This window comes from Odontesthes bonariensis, chromosome 4 (genome assembly GCF_027942865.1).
Source record: "Odontesthes bonariensis isolate fOdoBon6 chromosome 4, fOdoBon6.hap1, whole genome shotgun sequence".
Taxonomy (NCBI): Eukaryota; Metazoa; Chordata; class Actinopteri; order Atheriniformes; family Atherinopsidae; genus Odontesthes; species Odontesthes bonariensis.
Window position 1 is genome coordinate 6821920 of NC_134509.1, and position 21537 is coordinate 6843456.

Here is a 21537-nt window from a genome sequence, read left to right on the forward strand (position 1 = left end):
TGCAAGAAAAAAAAAGAAACAGTTGAGATGCACGTCTGTGAAGGCAGTTTTAATGCAAAAAAAAAAAAAAAGTAGATTAGGACATTAGAGCAACATGTGCTGCCTTTAAAGGACAAGACCGTTTTTTTGACATTGGGCCCTTGATTTCACATTATAACATGATGTTCTACTCACCCCTGCTTGTTGTTGGTAATTTGGAGCTGTTCCTAAGATATTCGCAAGGCGTCTGGCTGCTCTCTTGAGATATTCGGCCATGAAACGGTTTCCTATGGGCAACGTTATACAGGCACAAACTATGCTGTTTATAATTTATTAATTACTGAACACTAGCACTGATAACGTGGAGGTGCGTCGCTTACTTAAAAAAATCTGGGTTACTGTAATTTTGAATTTTAGCCGAATGAATAAATAGGCAGCAGGTCTGTGGGCTGTCTGTGGTAGTAGCATGACATCAGTAACACCCACTTTACGACAAAAAAATCAAAATTACAGTAACCCGGATTTTTTTAAGTAAGCGACGCACCTCCACGTTATCAGTGCTAGTGTACAGCTCACCTGAAGCTGCATCTGCAGGAAGAATCGCAGTATCAGTATATAGGTTGTTCTATTAATTTCAGATGTTTCTGAAGTGAATTTCTGAAGTGAGTAATGGTGGCAAACCATTTTGATCTCAGTGTTGACCAAAACATTTGTACCTAAAATGATTCCCATAGTTGAACAGCACTACATTCTGGTACGAAGACATCTGGAATTGCTGCTGAAACTGTTTTTCCTTTCTCTAGCGCAAATTATTAATTCATCATGGGCATTGAAATGACGGCATTTGGTCGTAATCTGGAGCAAACAAGCATCCCAATAGCATCTGGGAAACCATGATAGGGCATCTTCATCTCATGTAGCATACAGCAGGTACCATGAGTGAAAAATATCCACCGACTGCACCTTTAACGTCAACAGTGTCCTACCTGCTACAAGAAAATGGTGTGTGGGCACGGGAAATTAAAGCTCCGACAAATACAAACCGCACAAAAGAGAAAAAGACATTTCCCATTAGCAAAAGACTTTATTTAAATTTAAAAAAAGGCACGTATTTACAGAGTTTAGTACAGTATTTACAGTATTGAACATAAAATCAGTGTAGCAGAGAGAACAGTAAGAGGGTGTCTCTGAAATGTGACATCATACATTTGATTTTCACTTATTTTGTACAAACATTTCTTATCATTTTTTTTTCTTTGATATAGTATCCTACAGGATTCTGATCAGATCTGGGTTTTTAACACTTTTTTTTTTTTTTTAGTCAAAAGCAAAGATCCTGAAAACTTAACAGTCGTTTAAATTAGTCCTTCAAAGTCAACCCTCTATAAAGCATAGATTCCCACACTGACGGTAGCCAGAGCTACAAAGAGTCCCAGCACCATCCTGATCAGTGGGGCACTGTTGATGATTCCTATGATCTGGAGTGTTTTAGCAGCTACTGGTTTGGAGTTTGTTAAACGGTCCTCCGGCTTGTGTTCGGTGACACTCAGCATCTTCTGTAAGTCTTCAAAGACCTGTAAAACAAGAGAAAGTGCCTCAGCTGTTTGTGTTGCGAATAATTAACTGTGAGAGCAAAGGGTAATCTCATGTATGCGACTACCTTCAGTGTGGCATTTTCTCTACATGCCCAAACGTTTGCCTCTTACTTGGATGTTTAACTCGAAGGCCCTGACGGCTTCCTCCAGCACGCCGGTCCTCTCCTCCTCTGTCAGCTCCACGCTGTTCATTCGGCTGCGATAGAGCTGCTTGAAGAGGTTGGGGCTGGAAACGCCAGGGAAAGCAAAGAAAGACAGACCCTCGCCTCCTTTCAGCCCCATGGACTTCTGTGCGATCCGACCAAGAACCTGTCCCCCCGACAGGTCTCCAAGGTAACGGGTGTATGCATGGGCAACTAGGAATTCAGGGTTTTCTTTACCAATCTGAAAAGTACACAGAGATAAACCGTGTTAGTGGAGATCACCTGGTAGAAAAATGAAAGCGATTTGTGTTGGATCTGTGACGGAAAACTCTGGCCCACCTGACGGAGTCGGTGGCAGTATCTTTCAGTAGCGGCGGGAACAACCACTTTCTCCCTCCAGCCTGGGCCGTAGAAGTGTTCCAGGTCTTTCTCGATGGCCTCCAGCCTGGCCAGTTCAGCGGGGAAGTAAATGGGTGCGACACCAGGGTGGTCGGAGTTCCTATCCATCTCTTCCTCTAAAGCCAGGTAGATCTCATAGAGAGAGCACAGGAGGAGCTGCAGGGGGGAGGAGAGGTGGTGTCAGGCAAAGATAAAAGTAAACTCATCTCCACATTGGATTTGAAGGGATTACTACCTTATATTGTGGAAGTGTGACTCGTCCCCGTTGGAAGCTCAGCATGAGTTCAGTGTTTTCTGCTTTGACATGATTCTCCTTAGTTACCTTTTTGATTTGCTCCGACAGGTCCCTGAGAGAGGAGATGAATCGCAATCAGCACAAGGCAAACTCGATTTTAAATCTTTTTTGTACTTTTAGGCTTCTGTAGAGACCGAGGCCACAAAGTTGTTTCACACAATTGACAGAAAATGAAAGGTTATGGGAAGAAGCTGTGAAATCAAAACTCTGCACATGTGCTGTTACTGGTAACTCTCCTTTGGTTGCCACAGCATTATTAGTGGATTTAGAGATGTGAAAAATCTCACCTTTCAGTCATCTGCTCTGCTGCCTGAGTCTTTCTCTCTGTTTCCATTGTGGACCTTAAAAAAATAAATAAAATAAAGCCGTCAGAAACGTGCTTTTACAGAAAATGAATAAATTACAGCATGATAACCTATATCATTTAGGATTTCAAGAAATCAGCAAAAGGGTATGGCCCCGAAACAATAATACTGTTGTGTTCAACTCACTAGTTGTGGTAAAGCTGTAATCCTACAGATTTGATAGTTTGGTCTCTGGTCCCTCTGTTTTCTCTCTCTGGATGTCCAGTCCACTTTGTGTGCCTTCAGTCCTCTCCCGACTTTATACTCTGGTCTGCTTCTGTCTCCTCCCCCCATCTGCCGGATGAAAACAGGAACTGGGAGTCACAACACCCCTGCTAAACATGATGCAGCAGCTTCAGCAGGAACAGTGGGAGGGACTGGGAGTTAACATGATGCAGCGGCTTTGAGTATAGCTTGGGAAAATGTTGAGGGAGGGACTTTAGAGTGAAAGGACGTTTCAGTAATGCCCTGGAGAACCGGACGGAGGTGGGGGCATGAGCGCTAAATGTGACAGTGCAGCTTTGAGATTCCAAAGTTGAACCAGATGAGAGGAGGAGCCAAGTCTAAACATGACACTGAGAGTTTCTGCTGGAGTGGGAGGACATGTTGAAACAGTGACTAATGATCTGATGATAGAGGGAAACAATCACATGATTGTACCATCAGTTCGCCAGAAAAATTAACAAGTTTAACCACATTGTAAGATCACTGCTAAGTATGGCAACATTCATGTCTGATCATTGAGACACTTCATCAGATAAAATCTGTGAAGCCTGATGCAGCAGTGTTACAGCATACGATGAAACATGCAGCTTTCTAAGTCTGCATTCATAATGTCTGAAATAACCATAGATCCGGAACTGGAAGTTGTTATCAATTGTTGTGGGGTATCACTGATACTGATGGAATGTTAAACCAACAGCACAGTGCCCTCCAAAAAGAACACTGCGACCCATCTGATGTCTGCTAAAGAGCACGTGGAGCAGCCAGATGGCTACTGAGAAAGTGCTTTGGTTTAAAAGACAGACAACATGTCAGAAGAAGGGAAAATTCTGCATTCCTGCCTTAGTGGGAAACATAGTAGTATTAATGTGATTAAATGATTCTTGGTATCTGGGTAGGATGGCTTGTCGTTAATGATTCAACAATGAACTCTGAACCATACTTCTGAATTCCAAAGGAAAATGCCAGGATGGCTCTGTCTCAAGGGAAAGTGGGTCATGCTGCACAACAAAAAGAAAAGACCAAATAATAGTTATAAGAAGAATAAAAGAACGAGGTGAGCAGTTCATGTGAGGAAACCCACCAACATCCTAGAGCTGAAGCTGTACAATACAGAAAAATGACATCATTCATTCAAGCCATTGTGTAGAAATGATCTCTGTCTGATTATGCCCAATAGTTTGTTCTTAAATAAATGACTAAGTCGGATTTCCTTGTCTCGTTTATTTAACTGGGTTCTCCTCGTCGACTATCAGGACTTGATGGGTTTTTTTTTCCATCTAGGGTTCGTAAACATATTGCATCTCTGGACAGATTTTATATGAAAAACACGCTGCAGTCTGCTGAGACAGTTACAGCGACACGCAATGGTCATCTACTAAATCACGAAGTGGCGCTTCAGCCTATCGTGACTCAGCACAGCAGCTGATGGGGAAGGGAGGGGTAAACGTGAGACAGCAAGTCCTGTGAACCAATGGCGTGAACCCAAAGAGGCTGTTGGCACACCCAAAAAATCCCCGCCAGACGATGCGTTGCGACACATGCCAACCCGGCGTAGCGTTATTTCTGATTCAATAATAAATGCGTTCAATCGCCAAGCCACGCCGTCTTGCCCTTTAAAGTGAGCGAGTGTTATGTTTTTGCGGTGTTTTTTTATAGAACACAGTGTGCTTTTTGTATTACTTTGTTATTGATTTATTTGAGAGCACGAGTGAATAGACCCGCTGTGAATATTACTGATGAGAACGCACACGACGCATGGATATGTTTTGTGTTAATAATGTTGTCTTCGAGAAATACATTCTTTTGAATGTTTGTGGAGGTGTAACACTCTGTTGGAAAGAAATTTGGCACACACTGGTGCACAACCAATGTCTTTTTCCTGGTAACGCCAATGACCGTGGTGAAGTTGGTTTGATATTGGATATTCGGATATTCGACAGATATTCACAATAAGGAAATAAGGTGTCTTTTTTTCCAATACTCTCAAGCCATGTGACCCAGTGACTCCAAACCAATGCAGAATAGTTCTCCCATGTAGTACCAACCGCACACACCTTTTTTTACATCAATTGTATGCACACACTATTTTATATGATTCACTAGGTCACAATTGGCTTGGGAGGTATTGAAAAAAATAGACCATTCCCTATAGGAAATAATGGCTTTTCCTTAAAAAATCATATAAAATAGAGTGTGCATACAATTGATGTAAAAAAAAAAAAGGTCTGCGTGGTTGGTTCTATATAGGAGAACTATTCTGCATTGGTTTGGAGTCACTAGGTCACGTGGCTTGGGAAAAAAAAGACACATTATTTCCTTATTGTGAATATCTGTCGAATATCCGAATATCAAACCAACTTCACCACGGTACGCCAATGCTGTGAACTAAACTGAAGATTTAGACCCGCACAGTGAGCTGCAGAAAACACAGAGAGCTGAGCCGTGTATTCTCGTGAGAATACACTAGGGGGACAGCAGGTCAGGACGTTCCCATATCGTGTCGTTCACCCCATACAGGCAGACGTTTCGACGTCAGCTGCAACCAACTGCCAACTCTCGCTGTAACGTGGAAACGGCGTCAGACGTTCAACTTGAAATATGACGTGTTGCAGCTTGTCTTTAGCTGACTGAGCAGTCCGTTTTCATTTGTTTTAGATTGACAAAAAAAAAAAAAAAAAACGCCCAAAACCACAAAGTTACACTGGAGCACTACTCCTAATTTATCCAGTGTTACTAGTGTTATTGCAGTCAGTCTCTTTCCCAGCAAAGTAAGTAACCGTCAAACTTTTTAACTATTGGCTTGTTTCTTGGCCTGCAAGACGTATTTGTCACCAACACCTTGCTGGTATTATCCACCTCCCTTTTTAACATTACATAAGTGATGTGATCACCGTCAGGTTAAGTCACGCGCTGATAAAGATGAGAAGAATAAAGATTAATTATTCACCTGACCGTGTGAGACTTTCTTAAGTCAGCTAACGTTGGTTAGACACACCTTTCAGGTACATCGAGAACATCGTGTACTTTTAATAGAGACTATTGAGCCAACTCCATATAATGGTTTAGCGATGTGATACTTTGCCGAATAGTCTTGCAGTATCCTAAAGGGATTGGGACACCATATTCACACATTTTATGTTTAAATGATGGTGGAAAGCACACACATATCAGTCCAAAGTCTCCCACAGCTGTTAAATCGTGTTCAGATGTGGTGACTGCAGAAGCTAACAACCTAGTTCCCTAAGAAATAACCAGCTCTGTCATTTCTGTGATTTGATTCGTCTCTCTTTATATTCTTTTATGTATTTTTAATGCTTCTTCCACTCCCTGCTGCAATGCTTTTATTTTATGTAAAGCACTTTGAATTGTTTGTACATGAAATGTGCTATATAAATAAATTTGATTTGATTTGATTTAGATTTCTGTCTGTGCAGATGGATGGTGAAGCAAACGTAATGAGCCCGAGAGACAAAGAAAGACCGTACAAAGACTTTCGGGTGATGAAGTACCTGGAGGCTGAGGAACGTGGCACCAAGAGCTTTCAGCAGGTGGACCAAGTTGTTTTCTTTATTTATTTCTTAATTGGCCTTCAGTTGCAACAACAAATACTTTAATGATGCACATGGGAACCAGTTTCTCTTGTTGTTGCAATCCTGTACGTGGATTCTTACGGCTGATGTTCCTTAACAACCCTTTTGGAGTTTGGTGTATCCTTTCACACTTCCAGTTATCATAGATATAACAATTGGCAGCATTATTAGATCACTAAATTGTTGTTGTGGGCAAATATTTTAGATAAGTAATATTATATGTTTCCCTGAGATTTCTTGATCATCCTAAAAGTGTTTTTATTACTTTTTTTTTTCAGGAATCAAATGGCTCCTTGATGGAGAGGATACAACATATTGGTAAGGCTTAAACTTCAGCTTTAGCTGTGCAGATTGAATGAATGACATTTCTATTTATTATACAATTTGTGCTGCAGATAATCATGAGTCTGCTGTGTCTACGTGGACGTTTTATTAGTTGAAATTGATCTCATCAGGTACAAACCCGATTTCCAGAAAGGTTGGGACATTCTTTTTTTTCTAAGTGCAATAAAAGCTTAAATCTGTGATTTGTTCATTTATTTGAATTTTTATTCAACTTTATAAAAGTCCAAAGAAATTATTTTCAGTGTCCTGACTAATTTGATTGTATTTAGAAAATATGAATACAATTTGATGCCAGCAATACACAGAAAAGTTCAAAGAAGAATTTTTTTTTTTTTTATAGAAGTAGCACAGTTCTGGAAGACTCTGCAGTCGGGTGATTAATTGGTGAGAGGTTAGGGTGTCCATTGGGTACAATAACAGCACCCACCAAAAGGCTGAGTCTTTCAAAGCAAGGATGGGATGCGGCTCACTACTTTGTGTCAAAGTCTGTCAGGGAATCATTAATATTTTTTGTATTATACATCTGCGAAGTATAATACGGTGAAAAGATTCAGGGAGTCAGGGGAAATCTTTGTGCGTAAAGGCTGAGAATGGAAACCCCTGTTTGGTGTGCACGACCGTTGAGCCCTCAGGCAGCAATGTTGAGGAACCATCTCATGCAACCAGTATAGCCACATAGGCTCGGGAACAAATTGGAAAATGATTCAACACGGCCTGCCGCTGCATCCAGAAATGTAACCTGAAACTGTATGACACAAGGAGAAAGCTATATATGAACTCAGCGCAGAAACGCTGCTGAGTCCTCTGAACACAAGCTCATCTCAGATGACAGAAAGACAAGGGACACATGTTCTGTGGTCCTATGGGTCCATGTTTCAGCTGCTTTTGGGAGAAAAGTGCCATCTGGCTCTTCATGCCATTTATGAGGAAGGCCATCCAGACTGTTCTAAGCGAAAGGTGCAGAAGCCAACATTTGTGATGGTATGGGGCATCCATGTCCATAGCATGGATGACCAGCATTATGTGGGACACTCCTATTGATGCATAGAAGTTCATTGGAATTTTTAGATGTTTGCGACCGTCAGATTCTACCGGGAGATATGCAGGACAATGCCAGGCTGCATGACTTAGAACAGCGTGGCTCCATGCATACAGAGTGTGCGTGTTTGATTGCCTAACTGCACTCCAGATCTGTCCCTTACTGAAAACATGGTGCATGATGAAGAGGAGAATCGGGCAACAACCGCAGACTTTTGAGCAGCTGAAATGCTGCATTCAGTAAGAAGGGACGCAGATTCCTCCTGAAAAATCCCAACGATGAGAATCCTCAGTTCCCGAATGGTTTAAAATGTGTTTGGTATTTAAATGGAGGGATTATGTCTGTCACAATCTTTTCTTTTTTGTGTGTTACTGGCATAACATTTAAAATTTGTTCAAATTTTTCTAAATGCAATGAAGTTGGTCAGTGAGTATACTGGAAGCCCCCCCATACTGGTATTGTGCCTATTTCAAGCAATTACACATTCATGTGTCATTGGAGTGTTTTTAATTTTGGCCCATTTCCCAACTTCTCTGGAAATAAGGTTTGCATGATTACATTACTCATTACAGGGAGTGTGCGCAAAGATGGAGCCTTTTTTAAACCCAGTGTGTATGATTTCATTCTGTGTTGAGGTAGTGTAGTATGACTAAATTGTAGATAAAGAAAACAGGGGGAATGGAAGTTTTTGGCTCGGCTAATGAACTGTGCAAAAAGTGATGGTGTCAAATTTGCAAAGACTCTGATTGTCCCGTGTTATTTAGTGTTGAAATGCAGCTCACAGATAATAGCCGGTCTGATCTTGAACTTCATTGTGCAGAGTCCTCTGGTACCTTCCCTGCATATCCAGTCTTTGTATCACAGGACAGATGGACAGTGAGAGGAGAGGAAGAGGTGACTACAGGCTGTGAGAAAATGACATCAAATGCATTTTACTCTTAGGTTGAATTTGTTGTAAAATGTTCAAATGAATTGATTATCATCAAATATGATATCATAGTTAGAGTCTAGTAAGACAGACAAGTGTGTGTGTGAGACAGAGAGAGCATTAGATAGAGAATGCTTGCACGTATATATGTATGTATGTATATGTGTGGATCTAATAACTATGACTGTTTTGTGAACTCTTCTTCAGAACATCCAAGACAACTTGTTGTATTCATTTTGCACAGTAGAGGGCAGCAGAGGTCAGGTAATTATAACGCGCTCAGTAGCCAAGGATATTTTCTTATTACCGTTTCAGTCAAATATATTTTTCAACATTTATGTTTCCACCAGAAGAGTCCAAGTCCCACAATGGAGCAGTGGGTATGTCTAGATAAGCAGCACAACATGGCAGACGGTCAGGTAAAGACACCTGCCCCCCCAGTGTCAGACAGGCCTCTTTTGTCTATACGCATTCCTGGTGCAGTCACAGCCATTGCTAACTCTGAAGTGACTGGCCTCTTCACTGACACCAGCTGTCCCTTTGGGTCTTTGTGCGGTTTGACCAGTTCAGCCTGGGAAGCTCTCGGTTCCACATCCAGAAGTCCCTGTTCCTCTGACCAGGATCCTGTCAGTGCTGCGGCTCACTTACACCTCTTAGGGGAATCCTTGTCTCTGATTGGACACCATCTTCAGGAGACAAATGTGAGTAGATAGAGTTAAGACAAAAAATAATCTAAAATATGCTGTTAATTTCTACTTAGAGGATTTATTATAGTTTATTTTACTTTGAAAATGCCCCGTTGAGATAGTGTATATATATATTGTGGCCCTCCAAGTAATGCTAGCTTTAATTCTCCACTTCTTCATTGAAAGGAGGGATTCCTGGTGTATGTTGGGGCAAAAACTGCAAATTTACTGCAGTGCTCAAAAAACCTTGTGAATCAAATGTTTTACTACAGTATAAAGTCTGACAGAAAGCAATTACACAAAAGAATTTCTGACTATTAGACATCACATTATGTACTTTTTTCTGTTTACATTCAAAGTTGAGCCACTGAGCAAATGTTTGTTGGGAAAAAGATAGTAATTTGAGATCTGTGAGCACAGTTGCTCACTCCAACACGTGCCAGGATCATCCAAATAAATCAGTCAACAGAAAAGTTTGTGGACTATAAGCTGGACTGTATAGGACTGAAATAATTCCGGTAGGCTATGTACAGTCCTGTTTCACAGTAAGTGGGGATGTTGAAACTGCAAAAGCTTCTATTTTGAGACCTGCATAAATAAATGTGATGCCATCAGCACATTTTAGAAAATTTGTGACAGGGGCATCTAAAGACTTGTAGCAGTTTAGTTAAAGGGATAGTTCGCCTCTTTTGACACGAAACTGTATGACATCCCATACTAGCAATATCATTTATGAACATTTTCTTACCCCCTGCTGCGTCCTGTGAGCAGAGTTCCAGCCTCGTTTTGGTGTTGACGAAGGTAGTCCGGCTAACTGGCTGGGGCCACAAAAATAAAGTGTTTTGCTTCTCAAATCAATATGCGTTCAAAAGAGTAATACATTTGCATCACAAAATCGTTGTCCAGGAAAAAGTCAGACCTCACAATCGCTTGGCGCTATTTTATCTCTCCCTTCGTATCACTGCGTGCTGTGTAAACTGTGCAGACCGAGCAGTCCCCTGCTTCCGAGCAGCAAACACTGTAACAGGTGCGGCTGTCGGCAGGCGGCAGCAGGCAGTGATACGAAGGGAGAGAAAATACCGCCAAGCCTCAGCACAACAATTAAAAAAAGCCAGCCTCTGCACTTAGTATGGGTAACATGGAATGCCAAATCTAATTCCGCATGTATTAAAACAGTAAGATGGTTCTGGAAGTGGGAGTTAAACTGGTCTGCCTGCTGCCCAGATCTGCCATCCATTGAAAGCTTTCTATTTTGTAAAACATAAAGCATGATAAAAAGAAGCCCCGAACTGCCCATCGTGTGAAAAATCCTTCATCAAGCACAAGTGGGAAAGCATTCTGCTTTCAATACCAGTTATGGATCTTCTATGTCTTCAAACTATTTGATTGCTGTTGCAACATATTCAGTGCTTAAAGGGGTCACGCAGGCGTCTCTGTGCCTCTCTACAGAAAATGGTGTGCATGTCGAGTACCTTCTCTCTACTCTTGGACTCTCTGCTGTGTGCTCTGGCTCCACTAATGGGCCTCACCACACAGATACCTGAGCTGGCAAGCTGCACAGAATGCACATTGGTGAGCAATGCAGCCAGTTAACCACGCATACACACTCCATACTTTACACTCTGTTACATGTGCACGGTTCACCTAAGGGAAATGTTACCTGTTAAGAGAACACATGCTTATATCCCTTTTTAAGGCCTCCACTCTGGAAAACCTTGCTTATGTGATGCCTGGGCTGTAAGTGGGGACAGAAGACCCCGGTGGTTGTAGACAACAATGATACACTGAAAGACACTTTTGGACAAATCCCATTTATTTACAGACATCATGTTTGTGTGAATGTCATATCCTAATCGAATATACATGTGTACTGCCTTACATTGGTTATCTGATTAAACAACATACGTGAACGCTGAATTATGCGAGTTTCATTTTTCATTTGAGCTCTGAAAAAGAGATCCTGTGTCACTGGAAAACTTTAGATACGGGCTTGAGTCACATTAAAGCTCAGGCGTCACATCGCTTTAGTACAGGAATGTTGACAACATGAATGTCCAACGTAAGTGTTAACATATTCCTTTAAAATGTCTTAAAGCACATATAATTATGGTTTAGCTGATTTGTTCATCTCAGAAAAAAACACATTTTTGAAACACATTAAAGTTAACAGTTCTGTGAGTGTTGCATGTTTATTTAAAAAAATAAAATGCATTTTTTGGGGGGGGGGCTTTTGTGCCTTTAATGGATTGCAAAGTTCAGAGAGACAGGAAGAGGGGGGGCAGAGAGAGAGGGAACGACACACAGCACAGGGCCGTCCGATACGGGACCAGCTGCAGCGAGGACTATAGCCTCTGTACATGGGGCGCCTGCTCAACCCACTACACCACGGACCACCCCTGTTTTATTATTTTTTTATTATAGTAAAAGTATGTTGCTCACAGGCTTTTATTTTGTAAAAGTCTGTTGCTCACAGGCTTTAATTTTGTAAAAGTCTGTTGCTGTCTGCTGTGGAACCGGAAAAGAAAGTAATCGGCGGATCCACCAAACCTGGAGAAGGGTACGGAACTTTTACTCTGCCATTTTAATTTTAAAGTTCTTCCAGACGGCGGAGTCGACAGAACCAAAGTCATCTGTAAACACAGCCAAGTTGAATTGTCTTCTCAGCGCAGTAGTTCCAGTATAAAATATCACTTAAAGGCAAAACACACAACTGATAGCAGCAAGTCATTCAAGGAAACAGACAGTGGAGCGAGGCTTCTACATAAAAACGACAGAAAGATGCTGATGTTAAAAGTATGTTTGCACAACAAATGTTATGGCACTTTCATTCATATGGCAGCACATTTAAAGTAAAACTAAAAACTATACGCTACTTTTGAATTCATTTTTGGATTTTGCGTACAAATGCGATTAATCGTGATTAATCTAGGAAATCATGTGATTAATTAGATTAAGAATTTGAATCGTTGCCCATAGTTGAAAGTTTAGAATGTCCCCCACTCCAAAAAGATTTGACTCATGTTAAGGTAAATATTATCTTGTTGATCATTGCTCATGTTTAATAGATTATTTCATTAATGCAAATGCTGATTGTCAAATGTTTTAGAGTATTAATTATTACCCTTTCAAACCAACTTTCCATAGCTATTGATTGGTGTTTATTGTAAGACATTTGTAATGTTATCCATTATTGTTATTTATTTGCTATACAAAGTTTTTATAGATCAAACCAAATTCACAGGCTATGAAATGAGTAAAGTTTTATGCTTCAAGCTTTTCAGACAGCATGTAGAAAATAAATTCCGGGTCCTGTTTTAGGAATTTCCTTCGGTCACAACTCTGCATGACAACACATGTTTTCACAGTTTACCAACTGTTCTCCTTGGTAACCATAAGCCGTGAATAACATCTTTGACAGACAGTGAGGACTTCATGGGTGCGGCAGGCGAACAAAGTTGGAGTGATTCACATGTCCAGCGGGTGTTCCTCCTCCGCCCCATCTTGGAATGCTTAGCACCTTGCAGACTACAAAAACCTGTTCAACACAAAAAAATAAACATTTAATTTGTGCGTATGCGTGGTTAAAGTTGGGAGTGGTTAAATGAGTTACTCCCTGATAATGCAGACCTCACCTGAGGAGGCACCTTTTAGTAGTCGACTGGGAACCGACGTGTTCTGAAGCTGTCTGGATGGAGATGTAATTCAGTTCCCAACTGAATGAAAAAAATATATATACACCTGAACGTGGCTTCTTAGAACTCAAAAACACAAGTGAGTAGATTTCCTTTTATTTAAATAATACATTGTTTCCATTACAAGAGACAGATTTACCTGTAGCAGCTAATTGTGGACTAGTGTTGCTCAAACGGATGTTTCTTGGCCATTTAAATAGTCTGTGGCGAAGAATAAACTAGTATTTAATGTGTGCTGAAGACGTGGTTTGAATTCTGTCTCTGCTTTTAGCAAACAGTAACTAGAGACAATTTTCATGTGACATTTTTTATGCTCAGTAATAGTGCAGTTCCTCAGATTCACTTTGGTTCCAGATATGTTCACGTTGCTGCTATTGTGTGGTGCATGGTGTCAAAGTAAACTACATACCGTACGTTCAGGCCTTGTTTTTGTGAGCTAAACATGAATGTTTTGTGACTGCTTCGCATATCAATTAAATTGATTAAAAAAGTCCAGGCAGAATGTAGCTCAACTGGACTGGCAAGGTGTGTTTTATCAAACACTTAGATCTGAGGGAAGTGGTTTTGAATCCAAACAAAAGAGTAAGCAAGTTCTCACACATGCATTAGCAATGTTTCCAGTTCCTTGTGCACCATGCACCACGGTGTAAGGACAGTAGATGAAAGAAAGAAGTTGTCTATACATAATATCTGTTCAACTGGCTACTCCAGTTTTCTCTGTATCCTCTTTCATTATAAGGTGTTATGTATTCAGAGTTAAAGTAAGAAAAAACTACCTTGATTTTGTCAGGTTTTAGAAGTGTTCAGCGGATAATAGCAGCAACTTTTAGTATTTATTAAAAGCATGTAGCGCATCTGACCCTTTTCTTCCACTCTTCTCCCAAATCAGGCATGAGTGAGCAGAGCCTCCGGAGGTCCTCACCCTCAGACCTCAGGTTGATTCTTCTGGGGAACATTGGATGTGGGAAGACATCATCAGCGGACACTATCCTGGGCCAGCCGTCCCACACCTCTTCCAGTGACTCTAAGAGTTGCCAGCAGCGACAGGGCTTCAGTGACGGCAGGAATGTGACTCTGGTGGAGGCTCCAAGATGGTACTGGAACGGTGGAAAAATGGAAGAAAGTGTTAGAAAGGAGACGGAGCGGGCTATGACTCTGGTGGCACCAGGTCCACATGCTGTTTTGCTGCTGGTGCCTGTTGGCCAGTTCACAGAGGTTAGTGGACGTTTGCCCTCCAGTTGCCTTTTTCCCTACATGTATCAAAGATGAAAAGGTGTGATCAAATTACATTTAAGTGTAGCTAGCATAGTATACAGTATGCTGAACACATCTGTATGTCCAACATAGACTGAATTTTTCAGTTAAGTTTCAAATGATGACTTTTTAGTACCTGTTCGTTCCCAGATGGAGGGCCGGGTTCCTGCAGAGTTGGAAGACTTATTTGGGACGGAGGTGCTGGATCACACCTTGGTGCTGCTGACCTGTGGAGACTACTTGTTGAGAAGAACAAAGGAGGTATTAGAGATTTACACCTACCCCTTGTTTAACATCATCAAAAAAAAAATAAAGTCATTCTTGACCCAATATCTAAAACTGTATGTTAGAGATCCACCTTTCATTAAAGCTCACTGTTGGTACAATACAGTCCACTAAGCTCTCCCTGATATAACTTCTGGCTTTGATTATGTTAACCTGCTTTCAAACAATAGTACGTTATGTTAAATATACTGTATTTTGAAAAAAAAATGGTGGTTTGCTTCCACCTTCTGGCCTTCAGATATTTTTGCATTATATACTAACCTTTCACCGGGCTCAGTTTCTACCAATTAAGGTACTGTTTTAAAAAGCTGAGGAGGAGCAAAGAAATGCAAGTCAAAATTCACTTACGCCTCGTTGTTTTTTCCACAGGAATACCTTCAGACAGAACAGCCGGGACTGAGGCAGATAATTGAACGCTGCGGAGGGAGGTACCATGTCCTTAATAACCGTCGGCGACAAGACAGAGAGCAGGTTCATGAGCTGGCGGAGAAGGTGAGCTGGGAAGCTCTGAATTAACGGTTTTCCCACCATACGTCATAACTGAGCCAGTTATCTGTTGAGCAGTAGGCATCCTGCTTCATCTCTTTAAACGCAGCTGCATTTCAGGACTGGTCTGGGTTTAATGATCACATTCATTCGCAGCCACAGCTGTGCAGTTGTTTTTACGAAGTGAGTCTGTCCGTCTGTTCTGGCAAAGTGGTGTCCTGGAAACACCAGCTGGAGCGACAGCTACCACTAAAGTGTTTTTAAAACTTGTTGTATTGATCAGATGCAAAGACCATGATCAAAGATGTTTACTCATTAGACAAATCACCAACATTTTAAAGGATGTCACATCGCAAATTGTCCTCTTGATACATTGCAAATGTGATTGGCATAAGAATCATCCAAGAAAACCAAAGTTCCTGAATTCTCCACCTGTCACCACTTTTCAAGGCGTAGGGATGGGACCAGTAACCCAGTACAGTAAACTGTGAATTCATATTGATAATTCTCTCCCTTATGCTTCACATTCAGCAGTTGCTTGAAAAAAAAAAAAAGATTGAAAATAAAAGTAGACCTTTAGAATCAAATCTTTCTTTAAGGGCCAAAAGGATGCTAGCTGTGACCACTTCCGTGTCTGCAGGATCATGGAAATGTTATTTACTGGCGTGCTACTTCTGTACTGTAATACTTCCACACCTGTAAGATACAGTTTGCCACAAAGGATTGAGCTTCATTACCGATGTTAAAAGCCTTACCCACCACTTTGCATTGTATGCTTGAGTTGAGTGGTGTGCTTTGTCCACCCGTACACTCAACCGCTGGCATTTTTGGTCTGCTTCTAACGTCCTTCAAAAAAGTCTGGGAAGTTACCATGATTGTTCTGAAGGCATATTCATTTTATCTTTCCTTCAAACCTTTACTGAGAGAGGACAAAAGGCATTTTGAAAATGCTGCTCCATTGGTTTATTGACGAAAATCTCAAATGACTTTGATATCTGCTCTTGCGAAATGAATTCAAGTAAATATTAAACATATTGGAGGCAAATACATATGACGGTAAATGCGACCTTAGTTGATCAAATATTTAGGTATGATGTTATAGCTCCTTTAAATTATTGAATTAAATTAAATTAAATTTTATTTATATAGCGCCAAATTACAACAAATGTCATCTTAAGGCACTTCAAAGATACAATCCAATTCAATCCAATCAAATCCAATTAATTAGATTCCAAATTAGTTCAATTAATACATACAAAGCCAATTTAAAAAAGTAGCCTATCTAAGGAAACCAACAGATTGCACCGAAACGTCTCTTCAATCCAATTCCCCATCCTGAGAGTGCACGAGGCAGCTGTGGAAAGAAAAACTCCCTTTTAACAGGAAGAAACCTCGGGCAGAACCAGACTCAGGAAGGGCGGCCATCTGCCCCGACCAGCTGGGGGTTGAGACGACAGGAAAGAGGGGACAATAAGCACCATGAAACCAGGCCAGGAATACCTGCTGAGAAAGAGAAACACAAGATTATGTCATATGCACATGGAAAGTAAAGGAGAGTAGAGTGAGGAGAGGTGCATCATGGGAGGTCCCCATGCATTCTAGGCCTAGAGCAACATAACTATGAGATGTTTGAGGTTCACCTGAGCCATCCCTAACTATAAGCTTTGAGGATGTCTGCTTCCCGGACATTTACTGGCAGCTGGTTCCACAGAGAGAGGCCTTATAACTGAAGGCTCTGCCTCCCATTCTACTTTTAGAAACTCTCGGAACCACAAGTAGACCTGCAGTCTGAGAGCAAAGTGCTCTTTATGTGTATGTGTAAATTATGTGTACAAATTTATTTTGTTTATTTATTTTTTATTTTATTTAAGTTGTCTTTGTTGGCCTGAGTTGAAGCCTGTTTTGGCCAAGACTCTCTTGTAAAAGAGATTTCCAATTTGACTAATATTCCTGGTTAATTAAAGGTCAAATATAAAGCTGAACTCCCCTGTCCTGAAATTCAAATGTAACATTTTTTTAATTCCTGCAGTTAAAGTTATGGTTTTATTTGTTTATCAATAGGTGGACAGTATGGTGCAGAAAAATGGGCTGTACATCAGGAAAACTGACCAGGAGAGAGAGCTGGAGAAACGAGTGAAAGAACGAAAGCGAGAACTCATGGAAAGTTACACAGCACAAAAGGAAGAGACAAGAAGGGCAAAAGCATCGAGGAGCATCTCTGACAGGGTTGATCAAGGAGAGGAGTCCGTCAGCATCTTGGAGCGGATGAGAAGAGAAGAAAGAGATGAAACGGAGGGAAAAGTGGTGGAGATCCAAGTGTCTAACAGTCTTTGTTCAGCTCCAACACCGGAGCCGCAGTCGTATTCGCAGCCGCGAGATGACCGGCTGTTGAACAAGACACCCAGTTACAGACTAAATGCAGGTAAATGAGGTGCAGCTGGGGCATGTCCAATGTTTTTACACAATTTGTCCTGCATCTCAGTGTTAACACGAGTTGTCTCAGAGCAAATACCTCTGCTAAGGCTGAGTAGAAAAAATCCTTGCATCCAGATGTGGAAGGAGATCAAAGGTTTGTCACTTTAAATTTGCCCATGACCCACCTCTGGTAAAATTTATATTCAGATGAGTTCAGCTTTTTGAGTAACTGTGTTAAAAAAAAACAGACAAAGCTGAGACAACCACATAACATGACTCTTGAATTAGTAAAAAGGCAAAAGTGAGCAAAGAAAATATTAAAGCTTTTCCTCTGATTTTGTTCCCTGCAGATGGAGCCACACTCTCACAAATTTCTGAGGTTAAATCAACCCCAAAAATCACATATACTCGTAAGTCTCTGGACCTCGCTGTCTTATGTCACTTTGATGGCCCATTCACTTCTATGATATTGAGTAGGGATATTAATGATCTTGATTTCCAAATGTACTTGATGATTTTCAGTTCACCACAGAATCAACAGTTTTGAGGAGAAAACACCAGAGTCGTCTCCTACCTCCTCTCCTCCTCCTTCGCCCGTCTTCTCGCCTTCCACCCACTCCTCGCCAAAGTTTACCGTTTCTCCGTCTTTGTTCTCAACATCCTCCTCGTCTGCCTCATCCTCCTCTTTGTCCTCGTCCTCTCCGGAGCTTCGCCTGGTATTGCTTGGGCGATCCGGAGCAGGGAAAAGTGCAGCTGGCAACAGCATACTGGGGCAGGAGGTGTTTGACTCCCGTCCAGACAGCTTCACGACAATCACTCAGAAGTGTGAGAAACAGAAGGCACTAGTTGATGGAAGAAAGGTCAGTGTATAAAAGTATTAATATTGCCAAACCTCAAAATTATCATTGTCATCCTCCATCTTCTTGTGTAGCATTATAAAACAATGCAACCAGTCAGATTTCACTGGAATTAGCTTCATGTTGTCTTTTGTCTCACCCGCAGGTGGCAGTAGTGGACACTCCTGATTGGTTCAACTCAGAGCAGACTCCAGAAGAGGTGCGAGCTCAAATCTCCTCCTGCGTTGCTTTATCTAGCCCTGGCCCTCACGCCTTTCTCCTGTGCGTCCCGTTAGACCAGCCTGCAAAGACCGAGCTGCAGGCTCTCGGGGCCTTTGAGACTGTTTTTGGCTCAGCAGCAGTCCAGAGACACACCGTGGTCCTTTTTACTTACGCAGATCGACTGAGGGAAAGCGGGACAGCTGGAAACAACAGTGTGGAGGACTACATCGCCAGTCAGCGAGGGGATTTGTTGAAACTTGTGGAAAAATGTGGGGATAGGTTTCATGTGATGGAGATGGGAGAAGGTTGGAGGGAGAAGAGGAATGTGGCAGAGCTACTAGAGACAGTGGAGCAGACTGTGAAGGAGGCTGGAGGACAATGTTATTCTTCTCCTGCTTTTCAGGAGGCAGAAAACAAAGTGAGGCAGAAACAGCTCGAAATTTCAAGGGAGAGAAGGGGCAAAAGGCCAGAGCAAGACAGGATAGGAGATGCTAGGCGGCTTAGCTCTGAGAGGCAGGGGCTTTATTCATGCATGCAGCCTGTAGATGAGGCAGAAGAGGACACGAGAGAGGAGGAGATTGAGAAAACAAGGGATGAGGCAGAGATGAGTGTAAGCACCATAAACCTTGAGAGCCTTCCTCCTATTACACATTCCACCATGTCCCCTTCACTTCTCTGCTCCATTATGGAGAAAATGGAGTCCAGTGCAAAGATGTTACCCAAACTGTTATCGGACAGCTCTGCTCTGTTTGGAGAGGGAGCAAAAAAAGTAAAAAGTAGTCCAGTGTGGGGAAAAGTTGGCAGTGGTGCACAGAATGTCCAGAAGGTAGTGGTTGACAGTTCTGTGTGGCAAAAGTTTGGAGCTACTGCAGAACAGGTTTCCAAAGCAGTAGGAGATAGGGTTCCCAAGGTAGTGGTGGATGGTTCTGCATGGGTGGGATCTGGAGCAAAAGCAATGGGGGCAAGTCCAATGTGGGAGAAAGTTGGTTCAGGGGCCAAACTAGTGGCTGACAGTTCCATGCGTGTCGGATCTGGGATTGGAGCCGGGGCAAAGAATTTGGCGCAGAGTTCTGTTTGGGGAAAAGTAGGTTCTGGTGCCAAAACTGGAGCTAAACTGGTGGCAGACGGTTCAGTAAAAGTTGGAGCTGGGCTCGGAGCTGGAGCAAAGAAGGTGGTGCAGAGTCCTGTGTGGGGGAAGGTGGGCTCTGGGACAAAAATGGGGATCGAAATGGTGGCTGAGAGTTCAGTGTGGGAGAAAATTGGGGCTTCTGCTAAACGGGTGCCTAAAGTAGTGATTGGAGGTCTGCTGCTGGGTCTGGTGTTAGGCGTGTTTTTGGGGGGGATGATTGGTGGAGCGGTCGGGGCAGCCGCTGGATCTGCTGTTACCGAGGTGGGGAGACGGAAATTTAGCAACAAAAACACATCAGAGAAGATGGATGAGGCTACAAGAAATGTTCAGGGAATGATGAACAACGGCGTTGATGGCGTGATTAAAGAAGGAGGAAAAAGTTTGAAAACTGAATGAAGGATTGAATGGAGCATGTAAAATGTCAAAATAAACATAAAAACTTGTTTCATTCCAAAAGATCGTAGATTAGCTGATATTTATTTATAAAGATGAAATAAGTTTAGTCATCAAGGTGGTTTGTTGGAGTGTACTAAAAACTATGTTGATGCCTGTCATTGAATACTATTGGCAAGCTTTGTCAAATTCTTGAAAATAAAAACAAAGCACACAATTATTATGGTGACTAAGTAAAAATGCAGTTATCAATTACGCTTCTGTTCCTTTGTAAACTAAAGTGTAAATTCAAGGACGGCTCATTTGGCAAGTCAAAGATAAGGAGCAACACTGTAATTCTCTTGTGCCTCATTAAAATCCATGCATCATAAAAAGACTGCATCGTTGTCTGTTTTCAGTTTAATGCATCGTGAGAATGTGGTAATAATTTTTAACAGTTTTATCATAACCTTTTCAGAAGCTTCCTACTTTTTCACCCTTATTCATTGACTTTTTGTGATTGTGCAACGGTTAGAAAGCAGCGACTTTGCTGCCTCACCAACCTTCTTAAAGTGCTGCTCACGTGGAATGTGCACATTGGTCTGTAGATGGAAGATGAAATGGACTTAGCGGTACAGTATATTTCAGGGTTGGAGGGGATGGGGTGGAGGCAACATTATCTCTTAGTCCCAGGCTAACCAGCAGGACCCTACATGGCCCCTTGTATCCAGACGTGGGAGGGCTAACACCCCAGCTGTTACAATCAATGTTTGAAGGTTTCACTTTCTTGAATTATATTGTGCTTCACTGTAAAATATACAAATGGTACAATTAGAAAGGAAAAAGTTTGACATCATGACCATTAGCATCTCATCAGGCTTTGAAAGGGAGCCAGAATGCACAGTACCAGAGTACTGAAACTCACAAATCTTTATGGCTTGCAGCATTTGGCTATTTAATTCACTGTTACCACACAAATATGTCAGCCCTAACAGTTCTATATTGTTAATTGATTCAAAAAAGAAAAGAAAAAAAATGTATTTGCAACAGCCACATCGATCCAATAAACTGTGTGACCCCCACCTCAGACTGTAATCGTCTCTGTGGTGTCAGAGCGGAGCAGGGAGGGGTCTGAGCAGCAGGGCAGAGCAGATGCAGCCGTAGCAGTGTTGTGAAAGCAGCTCTTCCTGTTGTGTGATCCTGAAACCGGGTGTACAGGGCTTCCCCGAGCATCCTGGTGGCTGTTTTCTCTTTCTTTTTTCACGCCTTTCTCCCTTC

General features: G+C 41.8%; 3 protein-coding genes across 5 annotated transcripts; 2 read left to right on the plus strand and 1 right to left on the minus strand.

The window, feature by feature from the left end:
• Nucleotides 1–1043: 1043 nt before the first annotated feature.
• hmox1b (heme oxygenase 1b) lies at nt 1044–3003 on the minus strand. Its single transcript, XM_075462676.1, has 6 exons — nt 2903–3003; nt 2699–2752; nt 2352–2463; nt 2057–2272; nt 1686–1958; nt 1044–1553 (listed from the first exon to the last, which is right to left on the minus strand). The coding sequence occupies exons 2-6, from the start codon at nt 2743–2745 to the stop codon at nt 1362–1364; spliced, it is 840 nt and encodes a 279-aa protein (XP_075318791.1). The 5' UTR covers nt 2746–2752; nt 2903–3003; the 3' UTR covers nt 1044–1361.
• Nucleotides 3004–5324: 2321 nt separating this feature from the next.
• Nucleotides 5325–11485, plus strand: hmgxb4b (HMG box domain containing 4b). Of its 3 annotated transcripts, XR_012769604.1 has the most exons (9): nt 5325–5748; nt 6415–6528; nt 6849–6888; nt 8775–8848; nt 9090–9146; nt 9233–9301; nt 9448–9583; nt 11018–11140; nt 11265–11485. XR_012769604.1 is itself a non-coding variant. In XM_075462678.1 (8 exons), the coding sequence occupies exons 2-8, from the start codon at nt 6415–6417 to the stop codon at nt 11307–11309; spliced, it is 804 nt and encodes a 267-aa protein (XP_075318793.1). In that variant the 5' UTR covers nt 5325–5748; the 3' UTR covers nt 11310–11485. The 3 variants fall into 3 exon arrangements, 2 of the variants coding, with proteins under 2 accessions (XP_075318793.1, XP_075318794.1); XM_075462678.1 differs by having other exon boundaries at nt 9233–9583; XM_075462679.1 differs by having other exon boundaries at nt 9236–9583.
• A 1637-nt stretch (nt 11486–13122) lies between these two features.
• LOC142378323 (GTPase IMAP family member 8) lies at nt 13123–20653 on the plus strand. Its single transcript, XM_075462681.1, has 8 exons — nt 13123–13339; nt 14150–14475; nt 14665–14775; nt 15169–15291; nt 17347–17707; nt 18051–18110; nt 18223–18560; nt 18703–20653. Exons 2-8 carry the CDS (start codon nt 14152–14154, stop codon nt 20281–20283), a joined length of 2898 nt encoding a protein of 965 aa, XP_075318796.1. The 5' UTR covers nt 13123–13339; nt 14150–14151; the 3' UTR covers nt 20284–20653.
• The last annotated feature ends 884 nt before the right edge of the window (nt 20654–21537 follow it).